This window comes from Camelus bactrianus, chromosome 31 (genome assembly GCF_048773025.1).
Source record: "Camelus bactrianus isolate YW-2024 breed Bactrian camel chromosome 31, ASM4877302v1, whole genome shotgun sequence".
NCBI classification, from domain to species: domain Eukaryota; kingdom Metazoa; phylum Chordata; class Mammalia; order Artiodactyla; family Camelidae; genus Camelus; species Camelus bactrianus.
The window spans coordinates 16,364,437-16,391,418 of record NC_133569.1 but is presented as its reverse complement, the minus strand read 5'-3'; the positions used below and the strand labels follow the sequence as shown (position 1 = coordinate 16,391,418).

At 47.2% G+C, this 26,982-nt stretch overlaps 1 protein-coding gene and 1 long non-coding RNA gene across 17 annotated transcripts in view; one reads left to right on the top strand and one right to left on the bottom strand.

Moving 5' to 3' along the window:
- HMBOX1 (homeobox containing 1) overlaps positions 1–24,948 on the top strand; it is a 135,786-nt gene extending 110,838 nt beyond the window's left edge. For 2 of the 16 annotated variants that reach the window (XM_045504924.2, XM_010967820.3), the window contains 4 exons: positions 7,097–7,179; positions 8,842–8,937; positions 9,782–9,876; positions 10,560–11,600. In XM_045504924.2, coding sequence (XP_045360880.1) covers positions 7,097–7,179; positions 8,842–8,937; positions 9,782–9,876; positions 10,560–10,787 — 502 coding nt within the window. In that variant the 3' untranslated portion in view covers positions 10,788–11,600. Of the gene's footprint in view, positions 1–7,096; positions 7,180–8,841; positions 8,938–9,781; positions 9,877–10,113; positions 11,601–11,770 lie in introns of those variants that run through there. The other 14 variants (XR_006719271.2, XM_045504923.2, XM_045504922.2 and 11 more) reach the window with 14 other exon arrangements.
- Positions 11,138–17,202, bottom strand: LOC141575707 (uncharacterized). The gene is made up of 3 exons (XR_012503444.1): positions 17,075–17,202; positions 11,386–11,498; positions 11,138–11,269 (listed from the first exon to the last, which is right to left on the bottom strand). It is a non-coding gene; the product is annotated as an uncharacterized LOC141575707 (long non-coding RNA).
- Positions 24,949–26,982: the final 2,034 nt, after the last annotated feature.

The following is a 26,982-nucleotide window of genomic DNA, read 5'->3' as shown; positions in this document are numbered from 1 at the left end:
CATTAGACCTATTTCCCAACTTCATTGATAGTCTACTGGTTATGTATAGTTAAAAAAATAAACACTATACTAATGTAACTGTTCTCAGCTGTATCTTTGTGTAAAACACCTGAATGAACCTAGAGAAGATGGTGTACAACGTGGTGAGATCCCAGCAGACTTTTTCCTGAAAGAAGCATTCTTGGTTTCACTAAAAATCTTAACTGAAACCACTATTTTCTGTTTTCACCTTTGTTTCCTTCTTTCATTCATTTTTCCTACATGTGCACATTTCTTCAACCATCTTTCGATCAGACAGTTACTTACCAAACATCTGTTACACGCCAAGCAGATTCCTTAGGCTTAGACAGTTCCCCTTGTAAGTAACTAGCTAAAAACTGTCGTCACTGAGGTCTTTGATGCCTCCTGTTTTCCGACAGTTGCCATGTCCTCTCCCACAGAGCACGTGTGAAAAAGCCATAGGGGTTTTAGTTACTATTAAATTCAGATAAGTCAATAATGTGATATGGTCCCACGGTGACCATATAACTTAGTGTCTAAATGGGATACTTTGGAGGAGTGAAAGGGGGTTTTGTTAATAACCCAGCGTAACAGCACTGTCTCAGGCAAACGCTGCGTATAATCCCTGTAGTCTAACCAGACTGCACTGCTAGTTGCCTTTTGTTTTCCAGGCACATCTTGGGTTTTCGTGCCTTTGTATCTTTGTCTTTAGGGGTAACTTTGCCCTTTGCTGTCCAGTGCCTGGAGCCTGTGCCTCCCTCGGGGGCCTATCCAAGTCAGTGAGCTCTCCCGGATCAGCACAGTCCACGGAAATAACCGCTCTAACCCGAACTTGTCTAACATGTCATTTATGTACTTAATTAGCAGATAGACGTATTCTGGTTTGTCACAATTTTACTATTTTGATTGTTGTTTTGACTCCTATTCTTTTAACTCTTTCATATGTGACATCCTCAACTGAACCGTATATTGTTAAGATCAGGGTTCATATTTTGAACTTATATCTGTTCCTCAAGTACATACTCATACATATTTGTTGAATGTCTCATTGCCTGGCCTACCTTTGTCTTTCCTAAAAGCTCTTCACTTCACATCAACATTGTATGTCTGTTCACCCTTCCACCGCCAAGAAGAAAACTTTTAAGAGCTTTGTAAATTTTTTGCAAAAAATTTTTACCTATTACATTTTAAACTTAAATATTTGTCATGAGGTATCTTAAAATGTATCACTTTATCAGTTGAGGTTATACTGTCTATATTTAATTAACATTTTAAAAATATTGAAACATTAAAGAAAAAGTGGTGCTCACACAGTTGTGTACTCACCTCCAGCTATAATAGCACATTTTAATGAAAACTGATATTTTCAGTAGGCTTAATTTACTTTTTTTTTTTAATTGAAGTACAGTCAGTGACAATGTGTCTTTCTCTGGTGTACAGCACAGTATCCCAGTCATGCATATACGTACATATACTCGTTTTCATTTTCTTCCATTAAAGGTTATTACAAGATATTGAACATAGTTCCCTGTGCTGTACAAAAGAAACTTCCTTTAAAATCTATTTTTGTATATAGTGGCTAATATTTGTAAATCTCAAACTTCCAAATTTATCCCCTCCCACCCCCTTTCTCTGGTAACTGTTAGATTGTTTACTAAGTCTGCATGTCTGTTCCTGTTTTGTTGATAAGTTCATAGTGTCCCTTTTTTTTTTTTTTTTTTTAAAGATACCACATATGGGTGATGTCATGTGGTATTTTTCTCTCTTTCTGGCTAACTTCGCTTAGAATGGTGATCTCCAGGTCCATCCATGTTGCTGCAGATGGCATTATTTTATTCTTTTTATGGCAGGGCAGTATTCCATTGTATAAATATACCACAGCTTCTTTATCCAGTCACATGTCGATGGACATTAGGTTGCTTCCAAGTCTTGGATATTGTAAATAGTGCTGCTATGAACATTGGGGTGCATATGTATCTTTTCAACTTAGAGTTCCCTCTGGATATACACCCAGGAGTCAGATTGCTGGATCATATGGTAAGTCTATTTTTAGTTTTTTGAGAAGTTTCCATACTGTTTTCCATAATGGCTGCACCAATCTGCATTCCCACCAACAGTGTAGGAGGGTTCCCTTTTCTCCACAGCCTCTCCAGCATTTATCGTTCTTGGGCTTTTGGATGATGGCCAGTCTGACTGTAGTTTTGATTTGCATTTCTCTGATAATCAGTGATATTGAGCATTTTTTCGTATATCTATTGACCATTCGTATGCCTTCATTAGAGAAATACTTGTTTAGGTCTTCTGCCCATTTTTGGATTGGGTTGTTTGTTTTTTGTTATTAAATTGTATGAACTGGAAATCATACATTCTGGAAATTAAGCCTTTGTCAGTCGCATCATTTGCAAATATTTTCTTCCATTCTGTTGGTGGTCGTTTTGTTTTGCTTATGATTTCCTTTGCTGTGCAGAAGCTTGTGAGTTTAATTAGGTCCCATTTGTTTATTTTTGCTCTCATTTCCATTGTCTGGGTAGACTGCCCTAGGAGAACATTGCTAAGGTCTATGTCAGAGAATGTTTTGCCTATGTTTTCTTTTAGGAGATTTATTGTGTCTTGTCTTATACTTAAGTCTTTAAATTAGGCTTAATTTCTTAATTATAAAAATAATAGGTCTTTAACAGAAAAGAATTCATTGACAGGCCTAGAGATTTAAAACTGTAGTTAATGAATTATGTTCTTGAGCCTTTGATTTGGAAGAAGTTACCAATTCACATTTACTCTGACTTATTTTATTTTATATAGTTGGATCCTAAAAATACAGATTAAATCAGATTTCAAAATTGTTTAACTCATTAATCATATATGCCACAAATAACTGCAGATTCTTATTCAGCTTCCAAAAATACTCGAATTTTACTGTCAGTCACTAGGATGGCAGTCACAGTCTAGATATTTTCTAGCGGATTCAAATATATTTTCCAAACGTAAATTGTTTATGGAGTTATATTAATCAGTAAACTAGTTCTTAATTTCAGTGTTCTCCCAAAGTTCTTTTATTAAAAAGAAATTTATTTTAAAAGCATATTTTCATTTCAGAAATTCAACAGAGAAGTATATGAAACAGAATGTAAAAATCAGTCTTTATCACCAGTATTTCCCTGTCTTCCACCCACCCCCAGCATTCTTGCTCCCAAAAGATAGTCGTCATTTGTTAACAGTTTAGCATGCACCCTTCAAGACCCCCTCGTAATAACTCTTAAGCCCTGATGGTCAACAGTTCATTTACAGAGATATCCATTTCTTTTGGAGGCCCCTACCCTGGACTGATGGTGACTTTTTCCCTCATTACTGAGGAATGCATGTAAAGATGAGGCAGACTTGCACCCTGGCCTCAGGTGGCTTTCAGTGTGGTAGGAGAGAGAGGTGGCCAGTGACAACTGTAATACGAGATGAAAGGGGAAGAGCAGATGAAGTGCTGTGACATTCATGGAGGGAGGAAATTATTTACCTTTGATTGGCCCAGAGGTGACATTTGCGCTATAGTGTGAAAGACAAGATGCGTTCTGGGAGGAAGGTGCTAAAAGCAGATATACTGGCAGGAGGAAGGCACAGAGGTGCGGGGGTTTTACAATACAAGGTTGTTGCGTTTTCCCAGAGTGTAGCACGCATATGTGAGAGCAGCAGCAGAGAAAGGTGCAAAGGTAGTTTGGGGGAGAATTCTTAACACCTCTATAATAAATCTTATAAAAATTTTGGACAGAACGGTGGCATAACTAGAGCTGCACGTTAGTCTGTCACTGGGAGGGCAGCGCGTCAGTCACAGGCCCTGCACTGATTTGAAGGAAGAGTCAACACACTGAGGTGAGGGGGCTGCTGAGCCGTTGCTGTTAGAGGACCTCTAGGTTTGCAAGCTAACATGTTTCATCAGATCTAAAAAGGCTTTGACTATATGACACCTGTATTTTACGCAAGGGGGGTGGGGAACACTGCCAGTTAATTACCAGACACCACCACTATGAGACGTATCCTGACTTTAGAGATTATAATGATGAAGAAATGTGTATCAAAATCAGTGAAATAGAGTAAATGCCTGGGCACAGGGAAGAGATGGAGTATGCAAGAAAGAAAGGAGAGAGCTGAGAAAATGAAAGGGGCGATGAGCTCAAAGACACATGTGGAGAAGTAGACCTTGAAGAGGAGACTGCAGCTTCCTCTGCTGTGAGATGAAGCGATGAATGAGCAGTGGCTCAGAGAAGCTGAAGACGTTAAGCAGACTCACACCAAGTAACCCCCACCGGGGTGAATGAAGACACAGGGGCATCTGCAAAAACAATGGCAGCGGTGGGTTTGAGGGCTTGGGACTTACGAGGAGGAGGTTTCAGCTAAGTAAGTGGGGCGTGAAAGATGGAGGGTTACAGACAATTGGCTAGAAAGGACTAAAATAATCCCCGTCAGAAGTGGAGGGCCCAGTTAAGGTTGAAAAGCACAGATTTATGAAGAAACCAGTTGGCCCTATTTTATGACTTTGTCCAGGATCGCTTGGTACCCTGAGGGAAGGATGGAAGAAAACGAGTGGAAGGTGCTTTCTGCAGGGTGGGAGACGGGCTGGACAGGCATGGCGGAAGGACAGAAAAGCTGAATAATCAGAATTTCTCCTAAGAGATACTGTTGACTTGGCTTGCCTTGGAGTTCAGGCTGAGAAATGAGAGGTGAGGCCAGACGAAGAGTAATAAATGAACAAATGTTGTAAGTTGAGGGAGGGTTTTAAAGAACTTGAGACTATAAAGAAGGTAAACAACAAATCATTTTGAAGAGGTAGAGTAGGTGAATAGGAAGTTGATTGGAGACTCTCAGAATTTACCATCATGGAGGTGGAATTCTAAGGGTTGAGACTTGAAGATGTGTTGTCTTTCTAAAACACAGATAGGAGTATATCTCTGTGTGGCTTGAAAACCTCAATTTCAGGGTGAAGTCTTTACTGTTTATAGAACAGACAGGGCTCCTCACAAGCTGGCCCCATCCCCCTCTTCCAGAGTAGTATCTCCCCATTTCTTCTCGTGAACCCCGAATTCTAACCACACTCAAGAGAATCCTCAAGGCTTTTATCTGCCTTGTGCTTTTGCACATGCTTCTCCCCTTGCATGAAAAGTTCTTCCTCCTCTCCTCTGCCTTGCAAACTCCTGTCCACCTTCAGGACCTAATTCGGACAGCACTTCCTCTGCCAAGTCTTCCAGCAGCACTGAGCACACCTTCATCTGTGCTCCCAGAGCCCTCTGTTCAGGCATCTTATGGAATTTTATCACAAGTTATAATGTCTCCAGTAGATTATAAACTCCTTGAGGTCAGGAACTGTCTAATTCTCATCTTTACCCACAGTGCCGGCACGTGTTACTTAGGTACTTAATATCTGCTTTTGTTGTCTTTGTTGTTGAATTTTAAATGGATGAGCTAATCCAGTGCTTCTCAAATATTAATGTGCATTCCAGTCAACTGGAGATCTTGTTAAACTTCAGGTTCTGATGTAGTCTGAGCTGTGGTCTGGGATTCCTCTGCCTTCCTAGCAAGCTCCCAAGTGATGCCAGTGCTACTGCTTAGTGGACACTAATCCAGAGTGGCTTTGCCCAAGTAAACAGAAGAAGTGGAGTAAGGATAGAGGTCAACAGTGATATGGAAGTGGAGCCGTGACTTGGAAAAATCCTCAATATGAACACACAAGCCCTAAAAATGATAGAAAATCACATGGGAAGAGATGCTAAAATCTTGGAATAAAAGCAGGAGACCATTGTGGAGGGGGGAGCTGACAAGAGTGGATGATGTAGTTCTATTGCTTATATTTTAGGAATGAAAGGCTATTTGGTGATGGCAGCTTCTCTGTCGGGACTACAGCAGGGATGCTGTCTGCGGAGAGGGCTGCAGGGGGCAGGAGCGGCGGTGTCAGACGTCGGGTTTGGGGATTCACAGGAAGGGTTTCGGGCCTCCAGTGTTTATTCCTAATAGAGTGGCATTTCCACCAGCACAGACAGGGCGAAGTAATGGGAAAGCTGCATTCTGGGTGAAGGGAAACCCCTGAAGAAACGAAAGGTACCAGAATTTGACAAGGAATCGTTTCCTGATCTTAAGTTGCCAGGTTCAAAGCACAGAAATTCTTTTTCTTTTTTTAAACTCAGAGATGACAGAACAAGTAGTACTAATCAGCATTCTCTTCCCACGTACGTTCTGCAGGTCTGCTCATGCTAAGGGTGGGGTCAACAACCGAGTTTCTTTTAAGTTCAATTGTGCAGAAGTAATATATGCTTTTTTAACATATGAGAAAAGGCAAAAATAAAGAAATGTTTAAATTTCCTCCCGCTGATCCCCTTCCCCCACAGCGAGGTAATCTATATTTATAGCTCTGTGTGTACTCCTCCAGCTTTTATCTGTGCAAATTTAAGTACACAGGAATTTTTCACATTTCTTAATGGTACTTTTACATGCACATTATTCTACAGATTGTTTTTCTCACTTAGGACTGTCATAAGCATCCCTCCATGCCAATGGATAGAGCTTTAACTTATTTTTTTCTAGTCATTTTTAAATAGCTGTGTATAAATATAGATGTCCCATAATTTGTTCTATTCTCCCGTTGATGGACAATTGGGTAATTTCCAATTTCTGCTACTGCAAACAATATGACACACGAAGAGTCCTATTGTTACCAGTCCCTCAGTAACAGAACTGTGATTTCAGCCAGCCATCCATATCACAGGGAACTTCTTCATCAAGGACATCTTCTAATGGAGCATAGCCGTGGCTAGACCTGTGCTGTCCAGCGTAGCAGCCACTCATCACATGTAGCTACTTAAATTTAAATTTACTAAAATCAAATTAAAAATTCACTTCCTCAGTCACATTAGCGTCTTTTCAAGTGCTCAGCAGCCACATGTGAGTAGTGGCCACCCTCCTGGACAGTACAGAACAGCCCATTTCCATCCTCCAGTGGGCAACCTGGACTGGACGCTGTGTTACATCCTAAAGAAGATCTTTTTCAGTGGGCTGGTGTTCTAATGAGAGCACACTTTTCAAAGTACAAACTTTGTTTCTTAATTGGTTGCCTCTGCAGTTACTTCAATGAGAATCAATACCCAGATGAAGCAAAGAGAGAAGAAATTGCAAATGCTTGCAATGCAGTTATACAGAAGCCAGGTAAGGCAGCAGGCCCCGCCCTGCTCTGTGGGGGCACTCCTAGCTTTAGATCATCATTTAGGACATAAAATCTCTTACTCATCCCACCTGGGTGCTCTTGGCTCCATTCATGCCGTCCTCCTGTGGAAGGCCACCGCCCAGTCCTGTTCAAACAGTGCTTCTTCGGGGTTGATTGTGGGACTCCAAATCAAACCTTCACGTGAGAGTTCTCAGGGAGTGTCCTTGCTTAAGATATACGACCTTGGTACTGTTTTGAAGACTGTATACAGCAGTTCAGAGTTCACATGACAGTGTATAAAGGCTTCATTTATTAGTATCATTCTAGATGAATATGTTGTTATTTATCAAGTTTCCGGATAGCGTATCAGTGTCAAAGTAACTGTAAAGTTCGGGACACAAGCAGGGTTTGTTAATGAAAATATTAAGTTGGGATTTTTGTTTGTTTACAACTGTTGAAAATTACATAATTCTGTATTCCTGTTTGAAGAAAGAATTCTTTTTGGAGATGGTTTCTGTCTCCTTTCTACACTGGGATGACTTCTACGCAGCTGGGGGAAAACCTAAGGTAATTCCATCCTGAAGTCTGTTGTCACTGAGCGAGTCAGCAGAGTCCCTTGAACGCTCATACATCTTTTCCATGTGCTGAAATGCTCTTCCACATTTTATGTTGTTTTTTTTTTTAACCAGAAACCATTCTCAGTTAAGATGATGCAGTTGATCTCCATTTGGCCAGATAATTTGATTGGCTTAAAGGCTACATACAAAAGTATCAAGGTTTTTATAGTAATTAAGTAGTAATTCATTCTCCTTTGTTAGAAGCCAGACTCCTAACAACCTAGAACATACAAACTCAGCTGCAGCGACATCTCTATCTTTATCTTACACAAGCCAAAGCTGTGCTGGAACTCAGACTCTTCCTGGGAAATAACTTCACCCCCATATCATCAAGGGCCTAACCTGTTTTCTAGTTTCTCCACCCACTATGGATTAAAAGCTGAAGAGGACTGAAAAGGACAAGGTGGGAGGGAAAGGGACAGGTGGATGCCATCTTGGTTGGCGAGCATGGTGCTATCCATAAAACGTCACATTTGACAGTGAAGGAGATAAATTGGAAATGCAGCCTGAACTGTGCTACGTGTTCCAGCATAGTTACCGTAATGGATGGTCACAGTGACTTTAGTCTTCAAGAAAACATGGATAGGATTCTCCATCTTAAGACAGCAGGAAACTACTTCATATAAGGCCTTAAACATGTAAGTAAACTTCAGCTATCTAGAAACTTATTGATAAATAACATATTCATCTAGAATGATACTAATTAAATGAAGCCTTTATATACTGTCATGTGAACTTTGAACCCTAGCAGACTGACTTTGTGGAATTCTGTAACACCATATTTAATATTGGAATTTCTTAATATTGTGTGGCTTTCCAAATGGAAGCATTTTGTGTTCTTAGTTGCTACCTGTATGTTTGTTTATATGTTTGTTCATTCAGTAATTGAGTATGTGTATAGTACTAGGTAATGCTAAAAAAAATCCCTTTATATCTGTTACTCTGGCAGTCAGTGCAACTGAAAAAATATTTAAAAAAAGAAAAGTATTATCCCTTAAAACTAGTCTCAGGTATAGATTATCTGAATTTTACTGCATGCATTCACAGGCAAAAAACTGTCAGATCTGGAACGAGTCACCTCCTTGAAAGTATATAACTGGTTTGCTAACAGACGGAAGGAGATCAAGAGGCGAGCCAACATCGGTAATGTACCAGAGGGGCTGTGGTCGCTTTTGAAGCAGTTATGGACATTGTGTCCAAGAGCATCTTCAGTTTAGAGCTGCAGGGCTAAATGATCCACCCTTACATTTTTCTTCCCTGTATTTTTAATAAGGCAAAGTTAGTATCAGTTACACTATTTGTATTGTAGTTAGAATGGCATTATTATTTCTAAAACTCATTATTCTTAATGTTGTGGAATCTAGAATTAGACACGGTCTCTGACCAGTTACTCCTGTGGTGCATATTAAAGGTGCTTGTAAGGTCCTGAGAGGGAGAGTGTGAGACACCCTCAGTGCCTTGGTTGTTGCTGAGCTGTGACCGAAAGGTTAGGAAACGTCTGATTAATAGAATTGGAATAAAGGAGTCTTAATAGACAGGGAACACAGTGAAAACCAGATTTTTTTTTATAAAGAGCATTTAACAAACTTGAGTTGATAAGATTGCAGTGGGGGATTGGTTTTGAGCTTCTGAAATTGTATTTCATTTACAAACTTCCTGTTCATCATTACAATTCTCAAATGCCTTATAGAGAACCCCAAGACAAGAGAGCTGTTTAATTAGTTGGTAAGTACTAATGAAGCACCTAACAGCCAGCCACTCCACTGTACATGCATAGCAGCAGGGGCTCCAGACTGGCAGACGTATTCCTCCCCTGACCTCTGTGGTGTTGAATTTCATCCGTCTGCAAATTTAAAAAGAAACAAAACAGAGGAATCTAGGTTCTTGTTTAATTACATTCTGATTTCCTCAGTACAAATTCATTCAGTGTTTAGGCCATTATGATGATGTAACAGATAATTTAGGGATCTATTTGCTTTTTTCGAAGAAGCAGCAATCCTGGAGAGTCATGGGATAGATGTACAGAGTCCAGGAGGCCACTCCAACAGTGATGACGTGGACGGAAATGACTACTCGGAGCAGGTACGCAGCTGAGCAGAGGTCCTGGGACACAGAGCGGGTGGGACAATATGACAACTCATTTCTGCGGGCGCGTTTTGTGTGGGGAGGGGGAGGGGAGACAATCTGATGTCCCTCCACTCTGCTCATGCGTTTAGTTAGATTTTCATGTAATTTGAAAGGAATGCGGTAAGATTCAGTTGTCCTGGTGAACTTGTGAGAACTCGTTATTCACCCACATGGATTTATTGTCATAAACAGGATACTTGGCAAGTACGCAATGGGGAGGAGGAGGAGGGAAGAAGTTCAGAGGGAGGCAGAGAAGCAGAGAAGGTAGAAGAAGAGAGGAGGATCTGATCCAAACAAGCAAGTTCCACCATTCACCACACACACACTCAGTGTCCGAGAAGCGCTAGGGCTGCCGGGCCGCTGTGACAGTGACACGCCGCACACAGCGGGGGGCCCGCACCTTGGCCCGCTGTGCGGGGCCCCTCGTGCCGGGCAGTGCTTCCTCCAGAGCCCCTGGCACGTGGACACACACGCCCTGTCATAAATGCATGCCACCCACCTCGCCCTGACTTAGTCTTCATTGCTTGGGGGAAAATATATTTAATTGTAGCCACTGGATGGAATAATTCAGTAACTGAGAATGTGGGAATTTTCCCCCCACATATCTGTTGACAGATGTCATTAAATTTTTTTTATAGGCTTTAAACTTTACTTCCATTTGGAAATATGAAGAGAATGTGGGGTCTCTTCTCCGAGACCCCAGCAGGACAGCGTTTGCCCTGCCCTCTGGTGTGCGCACCCTTTCCTCGCCCCCTCAGGCCGCTCCTGAGCAGAGGCCGCCGCGTTCTCCTCCTGCTGGTGCTTTTACAGCCCCGTCTGCCTGCTTGGGCGCAGGCGCTGCAGGAGCAGCCGCGAGCCCGTGCTGAGCCCCCCCTTAACCTCCAAAGCCCGCTCTGTGAGAATGAGCACAGGACGGCTTCGCCCGCGCTCCCCAGGGCTCCCCTTTGGGGCTCCAAGTCACAGCGCCACGTCTCACTCAAGAGACTGTTCTGTAAGTCAGAAACCCTAAGTGGAAGCAGTCCTGCTCTTCAGTGTTGTAGATGGATCATTTCCATCTTTTTTTCCAGATGCCCTACGGGCAGCATGTTCCCGTGCTTTTTTCCCCCTGAAGGGACTTACCCTTTCCAAAGCTTTTTGATGCAGAGCTCCCCTGAAGATACAACAGGTGAGAAGCTTACCCCTTATCTGTAACACCGTCTTCGGCGCCTGGCGGATGTCCTGCAGCGCCAGCTTCCTCCACGGCTTCATCGTTTGACACATGGGGCCACGCGGAAGGCCAGGTGTGCGAGCACGCAGCCTGCAGCCCGCCCGCAGCCACTTCCCGCCGTGCTCTCTTGTCCTGTGGTAACTGAGAGGTTTTTGTATTTTTACAAAAATGCATTTTTATCCATAAGATGTTGATGTCTATGGTTTTGTCTAGTTTTTTTCAGTTGAGTGGAGAGCTAAACCACGCATTTTAATTACCTATTTGGAAGAGTACCAGTTCAGAACTTGGTCGCTTACTAGTCTGGCCTTCAGTAGCTGATGCTGTCCCATAGAGCGGGGTGGTCCGGGGCTGGTCAGCACCACCAGCAGTCCTGGTAGAAGAAATGAAACTCTCAGCAAGAAAAAAACGTTTTAGTGCTTTTTACTTGTTGAATCATTAAAATGCCAACCCAGAGTCTCTGGACTGATATCCATTCAGTGTCTACTTAAATACATTTCACCTCTGTTGTCACGAGCCCTCTCCACCCAACTCGGTTTCTTCCCACGAACGTCCCGCCTCCCCTCGCCCCAGCATGCCGTGCTGTGAGCTAGAGAAACGTCCCAGCCCACTGATGACGTTTGTCTCCTGTCTCTGCGCGTCTAGGATGACAGCACGAGCCACAGTGACCACCAGGACCCCATCTCATTAGCTGTGGAAATGGCAGCAGTCAACCACACTATCTTGGCCTTGGCCCGACAAGGAGCCAACGAAATCAAGACAGAGGCCCTGGATGACGACTGATCAGGGAGGGCTGAACACAAGAAGTTAACTTAGTTTAGACGTAGCACCTTAGCAGACTTTCCTCGGTCCTTAACATGTGTTCTTACAGTATAACTTGCAGTTTCTTGTATGTCAGTTAGCCGTTAGGGTCTTGTTCTGTGGAGATGGCATGGTGCCCTCAGCCTTCGCATATACTCTCTCAGTATTAACGCCCAGTAACTAATCACCGACCGACTGACCAGACTTCCCTCTCCCAGCCCCTGAGGCTAGAAAATCTTGCTGCTCTGTCTTAGCATTCCAAGAAAGTGCTTCCAGGTATTTAGATAGCCCTCGGTTCTCAAGTATTAGGCTACGTGTCAAACCTCGGGTTCCCTTAGATTCCTATAACACTAGTCTGTACTCCTGTTCCTTCCCCAAGACTGGTAGGATGCAAGCTGAGGTAGTGTGGCCCAGGACGGACAGACACCACGTGGGGAGTGTCCACAGAGTAAAAGGAACACTAGAATCCCCACCTCGGCGTGGGAGTCATTGATTTCCAGCTGCAATAAGCCGTGCCTCCTATAGTCACACCGTGGCTAGATTACACTTCTTTGGGTGCTGTGCTAAGAATGTCAAAGGAAAAACTTGATCTCAGATTATGGGTGATGCTAACATGCCTGACACAGACATCCTTTCCTCTCACAAGCTGTGTGACGTAGTAGATAAAATACTGCCTTCTGCCTTTGGGACCATGATTAAAACAAACAGAAAACAAAAGTCATTAAAAAAAAAAAACCCCACAAAACCCAGCTTGAGAGAATTGGGGAAAAAACACGAGCCGAATGTCTAATGGATGTTAGTCCAGTTCTCAGAACCACTGTACGTTACGGGGCACAGCTCCGTGCCTGCCTGGAAAGGTGCTGGAGGTGAGCATGGAAGCGGCTTTGCCTCCTGTCTGTGTCCCCTTTCCCTGCTACCAAAAAAGAAATGGTCTTTCGAGGATGGAGCTAAGGTCAAAAGTGAGTGAATGAACTTCTTTCTTTGTATCAATTAACCGAAGCCCCCTCAATGAGAGGTTGCTAGAGTGGGATTGTGCTGACTGACTATCACAAATGCAAACGCTGTCCTCAGTGGGAGCAGAAAAAAGCAGGGGACATTTGCCACCTGCATGTAGGTCTGCGAGACACTACAAGATGTGACTTCTTGGTGTGCTCTTTACTCTGTCCTTGGAGAGGTGTGAAAAGCTACATTGCCACAGGCAATTTATTTAATAATTGGAAGCCATATTGATAATGGATGTGGTAATATTTGTAAAGTTTAATCTACTTTAAGCGGCAGTAACTAATGGAATTTTTTTCCTTGATCACATATGTAGCACTTTTGTTACTTTTTAAAGATATTTATATTTGATAAATCTTTTTTTCATTTTGAGAACTCAAAATACCAAACAGTGAGCTTGCGTTATAAAGTCACCCTGTGATCACCTTGTCATCCAGTAGCAAAGTGATGAACTACTCATGCGTCAGAGAAAATTACACCTGCTGGCCTTGTATGAAAGTCATCTCTTGGCATCCCGATCAGAGGACACACTGTCACTGTGGGTAAGAGGAAGCAGCCGTCAGTGCGGCGCTTAGGGTGCGCCTGAGGGAGTATTTCTGCCGTGTGTTTCCTGCCTTGTCCCCTCTCCTTTCTGCGAACAACAAAGCCCTGTTTAAAGGGGAGCGTGGGGCTGGCTCCGAAGCAGGGCTTCGTCTGTTTGTCCATTACCTGAAAAGGACTTTTAAGGAGGGCGCCACTTCCTTACCTCTTCACCCTTCCTCCTCCGCCAAATGTTTTCAACCTAAAACCATTGAGAGAGAGTGAGGATGCCAGAGCTGCTTCCTTTCCCATCCTCGTCAGTGAGGTCTGAGGGCCCGCCGGAGTCCCGCGGGGCCCACTCCGCCGGCCTCTGTGTCTGTCAGTCCTGCTCCGCCAGCGCGGAGGCCGCAGACAGGCGAGGAGACGCCACCTCCCACGGGCCCGCGACTTCCGTGCGCTGTTGGCGGGACCTGGGCCTGCTTGTCCATGATTTCAGGGGGAGATTGTATATATATATTTCCAGCTTCCAAGAATTGAAGTAAAATGGAGGAGTCTTTTCTGTTTTACTGTATTACTTGAACCAACGAATTCAAGAGTAGCATTTGTTATTCTCAGGAATGATCCCCCCGTTCATTTTCTTTCTTGACGTGTTTAACTTTTTATTTCAGTTAGGAGATTGTGTTATCTTTCATTCCTTTTATGTTATTTAGAAGAAATATATTGTATCTTTCCATTTCAGTGGAATTTTGTCTGCTTCTTCTCAGTTGAATCAGAAAGGAGAGAAAAATACACTGTCTGACAAGCCACATCCATGATTTATTGTAAGGAGATTGTTATAATTGATGGCTTCGTTATGAAGGGACTGCTCGTATCATTTGTTCTTGCTGGTCCTTTTAAAGAAACAGACTCAGACTGTTAAGACAGCCGCAGCTTCTGAGGAAATACAGTGATGGCCAGAGAAGAGCTGAAAGGTTTCGTTGTTTTAAGACCTTTAAGAAAGGAAAAAAAGCTTCAGAGAATAAAGCAGAGTGAGTATCCATGAAGCCTGAGTACCAGGTCTTACCTGGAAATCTTGACAAAGCGCAGGACTGAGTCTGCCAGTGCAGGGTAGCATCGCATTGGGTTCAGTAGGAGCTGGAGGAAGGAATCCTGCACCCAGAATTCTTCATTAAAGAAGACCGCTGGTCTGCTCTAAGATCCACTGCCTTACATATAACTTTTGCTTTTTCACCAAGAGTAAAAATTTAGTTCTTTGAGGCCTTGATTTAAATCTCCCGTTGGTTGTTTCTCTGTCATCAGGTTTAATTCCGCTGTCTTCTCTGGGCTACCTTAGTGCTCACAGTGGCATATGGAGTTGCCACTGTCAAACTTGTAGTATCTTTGGATTGTAAGGTTTTTTTCTTAAGCTTTTTCAGGTTTGACAGGTAGTATTAAAACAGAAACCCTAAAACTGCTCTCTTACCGAAGGGAAAATAGCCAGGCTCTTAAAGAATCCCATTTTGTGCTTTCTGGTTGTTCTGTCCTCTTCTCTCACGTTTGCTGTACTTTTTTCAGGCCCCAGAGGACTCTTTCCGGGGCTGCTCCTTCCCGGGTAAGGAAGACTAAACGTGTCAGGTGGGGGAACCTTGCCAGCAGTTCAGGTAACTTGTCTGTTATTTTTTTTAAGACACTTTCCTTGAATTACTATGGCAATTCAATGGGTAAACTTCCTACCCTTCTTAACACACAGCCTTACAAAGAGACCTTTTAAAGATGGACCATCCTAATGACATTTCCGCCCACCTGCTGATAACATGTACACGGAATGAAGGCCAGGGAGGGCTTCACGCTCTTACCTGAGACTTTCTAGTACCAGTCGGTACCAAACAGACATCTTGGTTTTTCCAGCAAAGCTTGTCATGTTGGAGCGCCCGCTTACAGCAGTTCTCTTCACGTTCTCAGTCCTTTGAGTGGTTGATAAGCGGTCACCTTCCACCTCCCTGGGGAGTCTGTCCCGTTCACACACACTGTCATTTGGTGTGTTGGGTCCTCCCCCGACTTTCCTCCACAGGAAGAAAGAGCCTGGAACAGGGAGACCACTGGAAGGGACCTTTCACTCCAGCTCAGTTGAGGTGAGCACCTGAAAGGACAGGAGTGAGGAAGCAGCTCCTCGGTAGGGAAGGAGGTGCAGCCCGTCCTCAGTCCTGCGGGCTGCCTGTGGCAGCGGCTGGTGCTCAGCAGCCTCTCTGCCCACACGTCCAGCTGGGAGACCATTGTTGCGGTTCTGCTTGGCCTTTGTCTTTACAAATTTCCCTCTTGGATTTCAAGTCAGGCACCAAGCATGAATAGACTTCCACTTCATCAGGAATCTCCAGTCACATCCTCTCTGTGAACAGCCCCTCTTGTCTTTCCTGTGGGCTCCACACCAAGGCCTCATCTTGAGCCGACTTTGCTGGAGTTTTTATCTTCTGCAGCAGACAGTGTAGGTGAGTGTGGTCATCTCTTCACACAAACACATCTTCCTGTGTTGCAGACCAGCTGTGTATTCCACAGACCAGCTACATTATCTCTGCCCACAGTAGTGGGAGTAATTCCTTTTTCATAAATGACTCCTCACCCCTGTCCGAAAAATGTGAACGTCAAGTCCTTACTCTCTCTCTGGTCTTCAGAAGGGTTTGGTTAGAGGCTGTCTTCCCATTTAACTCGTGGCTCTTGTCTTGTTTTGTTCAGAGAACCACCAGGGGATCTTCCCCCGTGCGTCTCAGCGGATTCTTAGGCAATAATTTCCCTTCTCGTCGGTGGCCCTGTGCTCGGTGGCGCCCTGCATCGGGTAGTTCTGACCCTCTACTTGTGTGTTGGTTTTCTGTGTTAATCTCTGTGATTTAACCTTATGTCAGTGGTGATAGTTTGTCATTTTGTTGTTGTGAATATTAGTAATGTTTTACTACTGTATTCATTGGGGCTGCGTTGAGACCAGCCACATCCATTTATAGCTTTACTGAGCCAGATCTGTCTGTCAGGATTTCCCAAGTGAAAGGTGGGCACATCGGCCAGCTCCCGCTGCTGGTACCTTTGCAGGGCAGAGGGGTGGGGTGGGGGGTGCAGGGGTAGGAATTACATTCAACATTCCTTTTTGTGAGCTAAGTAGCAAGGATGTTTGCTCAGGGTTTGGGGTCAGGTGTCAGCCATATTGAACTTGGCAAACTGAGCTGCATGCCCTGGAAACCCTCTTCTGTTTCTTAATTTCCATATTGTCTAATTTACGTTACCTAGCAATACCCACGTTACCCAGTTTAAAGGTGTTGCGCCATAATGAAAATGGAAGGTTTTCCGGGGGAGGCAACGCTGAATGACCAGGTTCTCCTGTAAGGATTTCCCTGAGGGCCACATGCTGTCAAAGCAGAGGCTCTTTCTTTTTCTGTACTTCGGTCTCCATTATCTGCTCTTCTTTTCAGAAGATGATACTCACGTAAGAGGAAAGATTTCCTTACTGCTAAGAGACTTGCCACACTACGGTGGTGGGAAAGGCTTTTTAAACACATCAAGTCTACAAGTTCATTTTTCGATTACAGAAACTTCTCTTGCAAATAGGTGATGTTTGGAAGGCTGTTCTTAATTCTCTTTACTTATAAACTAAAAGTGATGACTTACCACTCTCGCCATCAGAGAAGGCCGATAATTGATCACTGGAAGTTTATAAATTGAGATGTTTCTGTGTCAGCTTCATGATTCTTCCCTAGTGGGGATGAGAAACGCAGCAAAAGGAAAGCTAATAAGGATCTGAAAAATCTACTCTCCTGGAACAATGGTTTTCTTTTCTAATCAATAGGGGAATAAATATAAGAGAGGGAAAAGCTGGCTCACCCAAGGCTCTCACATCCCCTTCTCACCGTCACTCAAGGACTCAGGGATGCGGCGGGTGCCTGGGGATTGCAGGTGTGCACGTCCTGGACGTCATTCTCATCGTTCTCAGTCTGAACTAAATCTAGTTGATTCCATTCAAGTGAAATCTAACTAGCACTTTGATACCCCCGACAGTTTGCCGCACACATTTCACACCCACTGTCCCTAGCCAGCTCCCGGAGAACAGACAGAAGGGTACATCTGCGGGGGCCCTAGCCTTTCTCTCCTGACGTCCCTGTTACTTGGCAAGTTTTCAGGCACTTTGCCCCAGTCTGGACAGCAGTATCGTGCCCTCCGATGGGTGCGCGCTGCCGCGGCGGCGGCCACGCACAGGCCTGAGCGCGGGAGCGTGGGCGCGCGTGCACAGCTCAGCTGGCGCCCGAGACACCTTGGGATGCTGGCTCCCTTGACTGCATTTTCATTTTCTCTCTTAAATAAAAGTGGCTTTATACAGCCGTAATTAACTCTCACATTCACGTTGGTGTGCTGTGATCAAATGAAGGTTTGCCTGCATCCTTTCAAATTGTAACCATGGTAATTGAGGGGGGTGGCATGGAATGAATATATAAAAATATAATGACAATTGTTCTGAATGACTGAGTGTCCCCCTGACATGTAATTAGCTGTTTTAGCAAGATGTAGATTGGCATGGTCATAATTAAAAGGATTTCTGTCCTTTATGTGATTGGAAATGGCAGCGTTCCCATTCCCTGTTCCCTTTTAGCACGGGTGCTCCCAAGAACATTTGGAACAGCAACTCAGTAAACTAAAATAATGACATGGTCTTCGCGTCTTCTAAGTGGAAGAGAGGATTTGGAGTTTTGTTTCAGCTTCAAAATGGAAGCCTTTGATTACTGCTCTCCATTTGACTTCTAAGTCACTTGAAACCTCTCACATCCAGTTCCAACCTGCTTCTCCTTTGGCAAAAAATACAGTCAGAATCTCAAACTGAGTCAGCCGCTGACGAGGCCTCCAGATCACTGTCCCACGTGCTAGCCGGTAAGGGTGTCCTGTTGGCTTGGCCCAGCGTTTCCTGCTTAACGAGCTTGCTAGAATTCTAAACTTTTCCTTGGTCACTTGGTATTTCCATTGCCATCACCATCAGAAAGTATTTTTCAAACAGGAGCTTATACATGAGTTAAGCAGGGTTTTCTCGGTCTAGAGCAGAAGACTGTGGCAAAAGTGGACACTGGTATTTGCAGTTTCCTAATAATGTTACTGGAGGAAAAGGACATGCATGAGTGTCACCCAGGTTTTCTCGTATTGCTGGCAGGCACCTGCTTCCTCCTGTCGGCAGCCCCTGCTTATCCTGAGTTTTTCTCATTGTTCCGCTGGGTCGGGGGATTGTCCCCCTGCCCTTCCAAGTCCACGTTCTTGCCCTCCCACTTTTCCATCCACCCTGTCCACTGAACATCGCGTGGTCCTGGCACCTGACACGGCCTCCTGCCCACAGAGCCCACGTTCTCGCCCTGAGGCCTCAGGCTGGGTGGGAGCTGCTGCATCACTATCCAGTGTTTCTCTAGAATGTGCCTGCTTTGGTTTTTTCCCATCACTTGCGGAAGTCTTTATTCAGTTATGTGATCAAAGGTGAGGCTATACCAGCACCCAGCACAGTGCCAAACGACCTTCACAAGCTGCTTCGTTCCCTGGGGCTCCTGGCGACCGCAGAGTCTGGCCCCGGGCTCTTTCTTCAGGCCTGGACGCTCCAGGGCTGGGGAGCAGCTACTTACCCTTACACAGATCCTCCCCTCTCCACGTGTCAAAAGGAGTCCTAACCCAGCGCTCAACTTCAGAGAAATGCTGAGGTAGGCTGCTGCCACACACACACACACACACACACACACAATTTGGATAAAGTTTCTGCCTTGGGATTCTTTTTTGTTCCCTTCAGAACACCTACAATCAAACGTACAGTAGTTGGGCTAGAGCAGGAAAAATAACGCCACAAGAGGTTTTCAGTCAGGGCTGTTGTTCCCGTAAGATCTACAAGTGACTTCACCTCGCACCTGCTTTCCACGTGTGCGCGCGTGGAGACCCGCCTGCAGGCTCCTGCCAGTCTTCTGACAGTTGGAATGGCTGGGGTTTTATGGCCCCAAAGACTAGAGTATCACATCCCTTTCTTACTTTCCCAGCTGCTGAAAGATAAACATCTTCATTAGAACTGAAAATCTGTCCTAAGATTAGCGATTCTGAGAATTGACTAGATGAGTATAATTCTGTGACTTGTGAGACATGCACTAAAGCAGCCAGCAGGACATTCTGATTATCTGCTTACATTCAAAGAAAATAGAATTATCACTGCAGTTAAAACCTTCTAACACGATCTACTATTTTAGGGATCAAAGTATGAGATGTGCTGCGTAAAGGATGGTGCTACTTAAAAGAACTGGAGTTGGCAGGATGTTTACCTTCCCAGCTGTTTCCGGAGGCCGCTTTAGTCATTCAGAAAACCCTCCACCACATGTTCCTTTACCACCCGCAGCCCCCTGCTAAAAAGAAAACAATAAAGCCAGCTTACCAGTCAGTGAAAATACAGGTAGTGCTTCCCCAGAATATGTATTTTTCGGAGCGAACCACCAGAAGTAAGTTATTCTTGCAGGACACCACTGTAGAGCTGTCACTCTAAGTCACAGCAGACGTTAACTACCCCCCACCTCCGAGCACTGGAAGCTCGGAGTAGCCACTGATGTTTCCCAGGCGTGGCCTGTGTGCCCAGCACCGTGCTCAGCGTTTTCACGGTCTCGTTTATTCTTGAAGGTTCGCAGACTTGGCCCTGAGCAGTGCGCCCTTAACAGATCAAGTCAAATCTCTCATTGCTTCTTTCATCTTAGTGGGTTGTTCATGAGATGTGTGCCTGGCGCTGCTGAGTGAAATCTCCGCACTTAAGCCATTCCTTCTCGTGAGCAGTGCTGGCTGGTCCCCACTGGCACACTGTCGCTCCACCGTCATTTCTGTGCACTTAATTCCCCCGACACTGGACCAGCATTACTGTGATGATCCAGACACCAGAGCATCCTTCTCCTTGGCCTTCCTCCTCCGATACTGACGGTGATGGGAACACAGCGCAGTGAGGTTGGGCAGTTGTGACATGAAACCTCTTGTTTCAAGTCCCGTGTCCCATCTGGTGAATGTGACGGTCTTGCCTTTTGCTGGAAAGGAGCGTTGTGGCTGCCTTCAGTCTTGAGTTCGAGGGGAGCGCAAATGTACTGGCTCTCCCTGGGTCTGGCTACAGCCAGCTGAGACAGAGAAACTGCAAGCTCTCTCCCTGTTTTCTCTATTCAGCTCTTCAAGCATCTTTTCAGTGCCTGTTACTTTTAGGCATCCTGCTTGTGTTTGGAAGTTTTGCTAAGCCATTCCAACTCACCCCCCCACCCCGTCCCTTCCGTCATCGTCCCCATAGGCCCTGGGGTAGGGCCAGCCCTCTGGGGAGTGGAGGCTCTAGAATTCCTGTATCTCATCGGGTCTGCCCTGCCTCGGACTCTCTGGGGCTCAGCGTAAGGACTTTCTAATAACCACAGCCTAGCACAGGGCTGAGCGGCCTCCAGGTTCACGTGGCAGCTCAGTGACCGCTGTCAGAGTGACCGTTGTCAGGGACACGGGCTCCAAGCTGACCTGCAGACTCGGCTAACAAATTCCATGTTTCTCCCTCTCCCCTTCTCCTGCTCCTTCCTCTCAATAAGTAGTTCCCCAGGGGCCGGCTCTGTCACCTCTCTCTCCTGGCTCCTCGGTCATGCCCCAGGCACCCTTGAAGTCCGGGAGACAGAACCACCCCAGGGGCAAGGCATCGCTTGGAGCGGCCCCGTGAGAGGGTCCACCAGGCTGACCACTGGGGATTGGGGGCCCTTGTAATAGGCACCTTGTTTAACTAGCTGGCTGATGGGGTTTTTGATTATCCACCCCCCCCCCGAAAAACCCACCCTTAAGGTGAGGGAAGGCCTTCCACTGAGGTCCACCCCTTCAGAATGGAGACGAGGCTCCTCACAAGGAGCACAGGACTCACCAGCCGGTGTGCACGGCCGAGCTGCTCTCAGGACGTGGCCCCTTTACAACTCTGTCATCGCCCCGTCACTTCTGGGTCAAGTCTAAATCTCAGTCTGGCTTCTGGCTTCCTTTGAGCATGGAGGCCTCTCCTTTCTTTTGCTTTACTGGAACTAGGAGCCGAGCATGAACTGGTGGGGGTCACTTTTCCACTTCATCATTCACTGAAGCTATTAAACTGGAAACAAAATGACATCAGTGGTGTATTCATGTAAACAGCAGCCCCTCTAGCGATACTACCCTGAACTCTTCTGTTTTATGCCAGCTTCATGGGGCGGGGGGCAGTACATACATTAGTAGCGGATTGAATGAAGGTTAGAGAGCCCGGCTCTGGGCTCCTGTCAGGACTGTGACTGTTCTGTTCGTGATCATTTGCCTTGAAAACCACATGTGAGGATTGCGAGTCAGTGAACCCCTTAACCATGCATCTCTGCAAACGGGCCCCACGAAACCAAAACCAAAGTTACCGGGGATGGGACCAGCCCTGGCAGCCCACTGTCGCTCTCCGGGGCTGCCAGAACGCTCCTGGCAGCAGGGCCTCTCCTCCCCTGGTGGTTTTTCTCACACTGACGACAGAAAGCAAGTCGGCAGCCCGGGCCGCCACCGAGGTGTCCCTCACGCGCCCTGGCCCGGCCGGCCTCCCCAGTTCGCGGGGCTGCCGGCTGGGACACGGCCCTGCCAGAGGATGCCCAGAACATCGTGGCTGCCTCCCCTGGAAGAGCCCACAGCCTTCTGTGACCCCACGGGCTCCCCTCCCTCCCTCCCACGGCCATGGTCACATTGGGGGTAAATGCAGTCCCTTTGAGGGTAAATTTCTCTTTCTGTTTCTTAAGTGCCTACACAAGTTACAGACCTCTGGGACCGGCCCCTCCCTCCCCCACCCTGCCCTCGGCCCAGCCCCGCGGCGGCCGACCCCCTTCCGCCGCAGGGTCCCCGGGTTCTGCCCGCTTTCCCTGCTGCTGCCGCGGGGCTGCTTCCACTGCCGGGGTCCCGCTCTTGCTCAGAGACTGTTAAGGGGCCCGCTTAGCGGAGTCCACGGCTACCGAGGGAGGCCGGAGGGCGGCGGCCTCAGAGCAGGCACCGGGGTCTCTGACAGCAGCCGGGAGGTGCACCCTGACCCGACAGGGGCGGAGTCGGATAATCACAGTTAAAATTAGGATGATGCCTTTGCCATCCTTACTTCTGTCGGAATCCTCTCTTCCTAGATTTGAGGGGCCGGGCGTCTGCCCACAGGGGCCCAGAAAGGCCGACATCAGTAGGGGGAGGAACAAGATCAGAAGTGCGTCTTTGAACACAAGTGTGAGATGATCTGTCTGCTTCTTGTTTTGAGTACTTTTAAGTCTGACCTGTGTGGGGCCTTAACCGCGGGGTAGGGGTCTGAGGGTTACCGTGTGGCTGCACTGGGGGCATCCCGGCACCAAGCAGCACGGAGATGATTTGTTGGTGCATTAGAACGTTTTGCAAAATGGAACAATCCATACCCAGGCACTTTATTTTCATCAATCCAGCATTTTTCTTCAGACAATGTAACATCCAGAACGCTGGGCATTCCCGGCTACCACGTGTGGGCGAGTTTGCCAGAGGACCTGTGAGCTGGGGGGGGGGGGGCGTGGCTGGAGGTGAGCAGGCGGGGGGCACTGCCCCGGGGAGGTTGAGGGGGCTTCTCTGAGCCCCTCCCCGCTCGGGTGCGGTCCCTCGGTCCTCCAGGTGCGCGGGGCAGCTCGCGGGGTGGAACGAGGCGGGGAGAGAGGCGGGTTCGTCCCCACTCACCTGGCCCCGAGCAGGGTGCCGGGGGATGGCCTCCACCTCAGAGCGGCTCTATCTCCGGTGCCTCGCGGGGTGGGGACTAGCTGCGCGGCAAGCTCTAGGCCGGGAAGCGAGTTTGACGGTGGTGATGTGACCGGATACCACGGACCAGATGCCTTGGGGCCTCCGGCAAGTCTTGAGCATCCGCCAAGTCCTCAGTCCCCGCGCAGGCTGTGTGGGGCCCCCGCCTTCGCCGCTGTGTCTTAGTCTTTGTGTTTCCCTTGGGCGTCTCTGGGTCTCTGTCCCTCACCTTGTGCACCATGTGTCCCTGAGGGGAGCCGCACCTGTGTCCGAGTCTGCTGTAAGGTGTTCAGTCTACCTCAAGGGGTCATCATGGTCAGCTCTGTCCCATAGCAATCCTCCGACGTCGCCGCACACACTGGAATGTATCTCTGCCCGCCCGGCCCCGCCTCCCCGTCAGCAACCTTCTGACCCCACCTTCTGTAATCACCACAAACTCCTAGTGCAAATTGGATGCTGCTTTAAATGTGAAAACAATTGTTCAAAAGCTATAAAACCTGAATGAAAGCTAAAGCTGAATTTATAAGCCTTGTTGCGTATGAGCCAAAAGTGCAAAAAGCTCTATATAATGAACCTGCCACTCGTATAAATATAAATATATATAAATATATTAAAAATCAGACTGTTCTACAAAATTGTGTATTTGTATTTTTGTGTACGTACAATTTTCTGCTAAGCAGAAGGAGGATGTAGTATAGGGCGCTGTGAGAAGAGATTTGGTTTAATCCTGTTTCTTTGTTACTTATTTTTGTTAACATCAGATGCCTGTCTTCGTCTTACGTGTATGACACTGTTTGGAAAGCTGCAGTATCTCTCTTCCTCAGGGCCAGAGTCCATCAGAGGATGAAATCTGGGTGGAGAGAGTTGTCCAGGCCACCGAATATGGAGAAGTGGGCCGGGCTGGGCCTGGGAGCTACCGTGGGAGGGTGCGGCCTCTGGGAAGCAAAAATCCCCTTTCTAGAAATCAGCTTCCAAAACAAGGTTGTCAGAATCCCACCAGGAGGGGACGCAGGCCCTCTCTGAAGCAAGGGACAGGGCCTCTTATCTCTGGGCCACAAGTATGCCCAGAGAGCAGCAGGGGCTGTGCCTGGTGGCAGCACCCAGCTCACCGGCCATCCCGGGGTTCGCATCCCTCTTCCAAGTAGTTGCTGCCTTTATCCGATCAGGTTACAAAATGCCTCCCCTCTGCTGAGCTGCTGGCGCTTCACCACCCAGTCCTCCAGCCCCAGTTCCCTGGAGGGTCTCAGAACCCACTTTCCCGGTGCTAACACCCAAGAGGGGGTAGGGTGGCTGCCAGTAACGGCCAGAACCAACTATCAGAGAGGCCAGGCTGGAAGATAAGCCCTGTGTGCCCACGACAGTCAGGCCTCCCCCCACCCGCCAACTGCCCGCCCACCTCGCAGCCCCGTGACAGCCCCTCTTGACGTGAGCCTTCTCCTGGGAGAGCGATACTGCACCTTCACCTGTGGGGCTCATATTTATAACATTGTGTGATGACTGTAGCAAAAAGCCCTTGTTTCCAGATGTAAATGGTCAAAGAAACAAGTGCTCTATTGTATTGGTTAAAATAGTTCAAATGAGTCCTGTATCATTGTATCTCCTATTCTGGATTAGTGCCTTTTGGACAGTAGACTGTTCTGTAACTAAAATGTAGTATACTGCTTTTTTGTACAGTTTTGTTTTAATAAAACTTTTTTTTAATTTGTGTTTATTTTAGTATTGTACCTATTAGAGAATAAAATGTATAACTGAACAAAGACTGGCTGGGATTTCTTTGGGCAAGGACAGTCATTTGGGAAGCTCCCCGACAGTTCTGTTCTCAGTTATCTCCTAGTGCTTTAAAAAAGAACTGGTGCCCCAAAGACCCAAGGACGCTTGACAGGGGTCAAGGGGACAGTCAGACAGCACTTGGTTGAGAGGCGATGTTGGCCCCAGCTCTGGCCACTTCTGCCTCTGGCCTGTGCTCCCTTCGTGTCTGCCCCTAGTTCCCCAGGAGGGGCCGTGCCTTCCCGTAACTTCCCTGCCTATGGTCCCCTCACTGCAGGCACCATCATCTTCCCACATCCTAAAACCACTGGGATGCTGGCAACGTCTCTTTCACAAGGACCACAGCCTTTACTGTGCTGCGCTCCCACCCCGGACCATGCCCTGACCACCTCATTTTCATAAAAACCATCTTTCCTTTCCCGGGGCTTCACCTTTGGTATTTAAAAAAAAAAAAAAATGAAAGAAAGCTGAAGCTTTGCCATTTGTGTTTCTTTAAAGCATCCAGTGGTCGCGAGCCAATTCTTAAGCGGGACTCAAGGCTCAGATGGATTTACTGGCCCCTTCTCAGAAAAAACTGAGACATAAACGGTTTCTTTTCTCATTATACATAATTAGAAAAGATTATGCAAAACTTTAAACCGCCCTCAAACCCTAAGTTGCCAATGACGTCAGGCAGGAGTTGGGGGGAGGTGGGGGTGCCAAGGGCCATCCCCTCTATGCTCCTTTATTTGGGCCAGAATGGCTCCTGGTTCTCTGCTTCAGGCCCCACCTGCCCCGCAGCACTGCCTCCCCTCGCCTCATCTCCAAACACACCTGCCTGGAGGTAACCTCGAACCCTACGGCTCTGGGGCCCCTCCCGCGGGCATCTTGGCCTCACCCAGTGCAGGGCGAGAGCACAGGTGTTCTGAGTGACCCAGTGAGTGAACAGACCAAACGTGCCATCCCCACCCGAGCCCATTCTGGGCTCTGAGCAATCGTAAAAACCCCATAGCCTCGTGCAAACAAAGAAGATCTCATTAAGTTGCAAGACAGTAAGTAGCAGCTCAAAAAAGAGATTCATCCTGGGAGCTAGATCAATCTGAGCCTCCTTCCTCAGAGCAGGACGGCTCCAGGCTGCCAAGTTCCTGTCATTATTTGGCAGGGCTTATCTCTGAGAACAACTCTTGGGCACTTACGAATATAAACAAGTCCCGCTGAGATGTGCTCTGACTGATGGCCACCTCCCATCAGCCCAACATCTGCAAGCACATCTCACACCAGACGCAGGCAGGGTGGTTCACCAACGCGGGGCCGCCAGCAAGTAGGCGTCCATGTGGGAGTAGCTGACCGCACCCCTCGCCAGTGTGGGCTGTGCCTCTGGCCCACGAGCAGGACCCCGCAGCCACCTCAGGAGGCCTCCCTCCTCCTCGCCCGAGCTCTGGGCTGGGCCCACCCTGCCCTGTGCTGGTCTGAGCGCGTGCAGGTCTACAGCTGGGTGCCACGTCCAGCAGGTGTCCGCCTCAGGGCCCAACAAATGCCATCGGGTTCCACGGCCTGCAGGGACTGGACCCGGCCTGCCGGCGACCACAGCCATAGTCCTCCCCACAAACACCTTGTTGCAGAACCTCTGAGGGTCCACTCACCTGTGCAGCAGTAGAAAGAGGTCCTCTGCTCCCCAGCTGGGGCATCCAACGCGGGGCCCGTCATGCAGGGCAAGGTGGACATGAAGCCGAGGCCTGAGAGCTGGGATGTCTGCTCCAGAGAAGCGGTCTCCTGATTAGATGGTCCAGAAGCTCCGATTACCTTGGGTCTAAGGCCATCAGAGGTTTCTGCTGGTTCTTGGCTCCTGAAAAAGGTCTCAACCAAGGAGTGGTTTAAGACTGGCCACAGAACCATCATGAACCCAAACCTCCCCAACCTTGAAAAACCCACCTCAGTCAGTCAGAACCAGGCCACCCCAGCCTGTGGGACAGTTGGAATGAGCCCAAACACCCCTGCCTCAGGGTGGGGAGAGGAAAACAGTAAGACGACCTCAGACGCAGGCA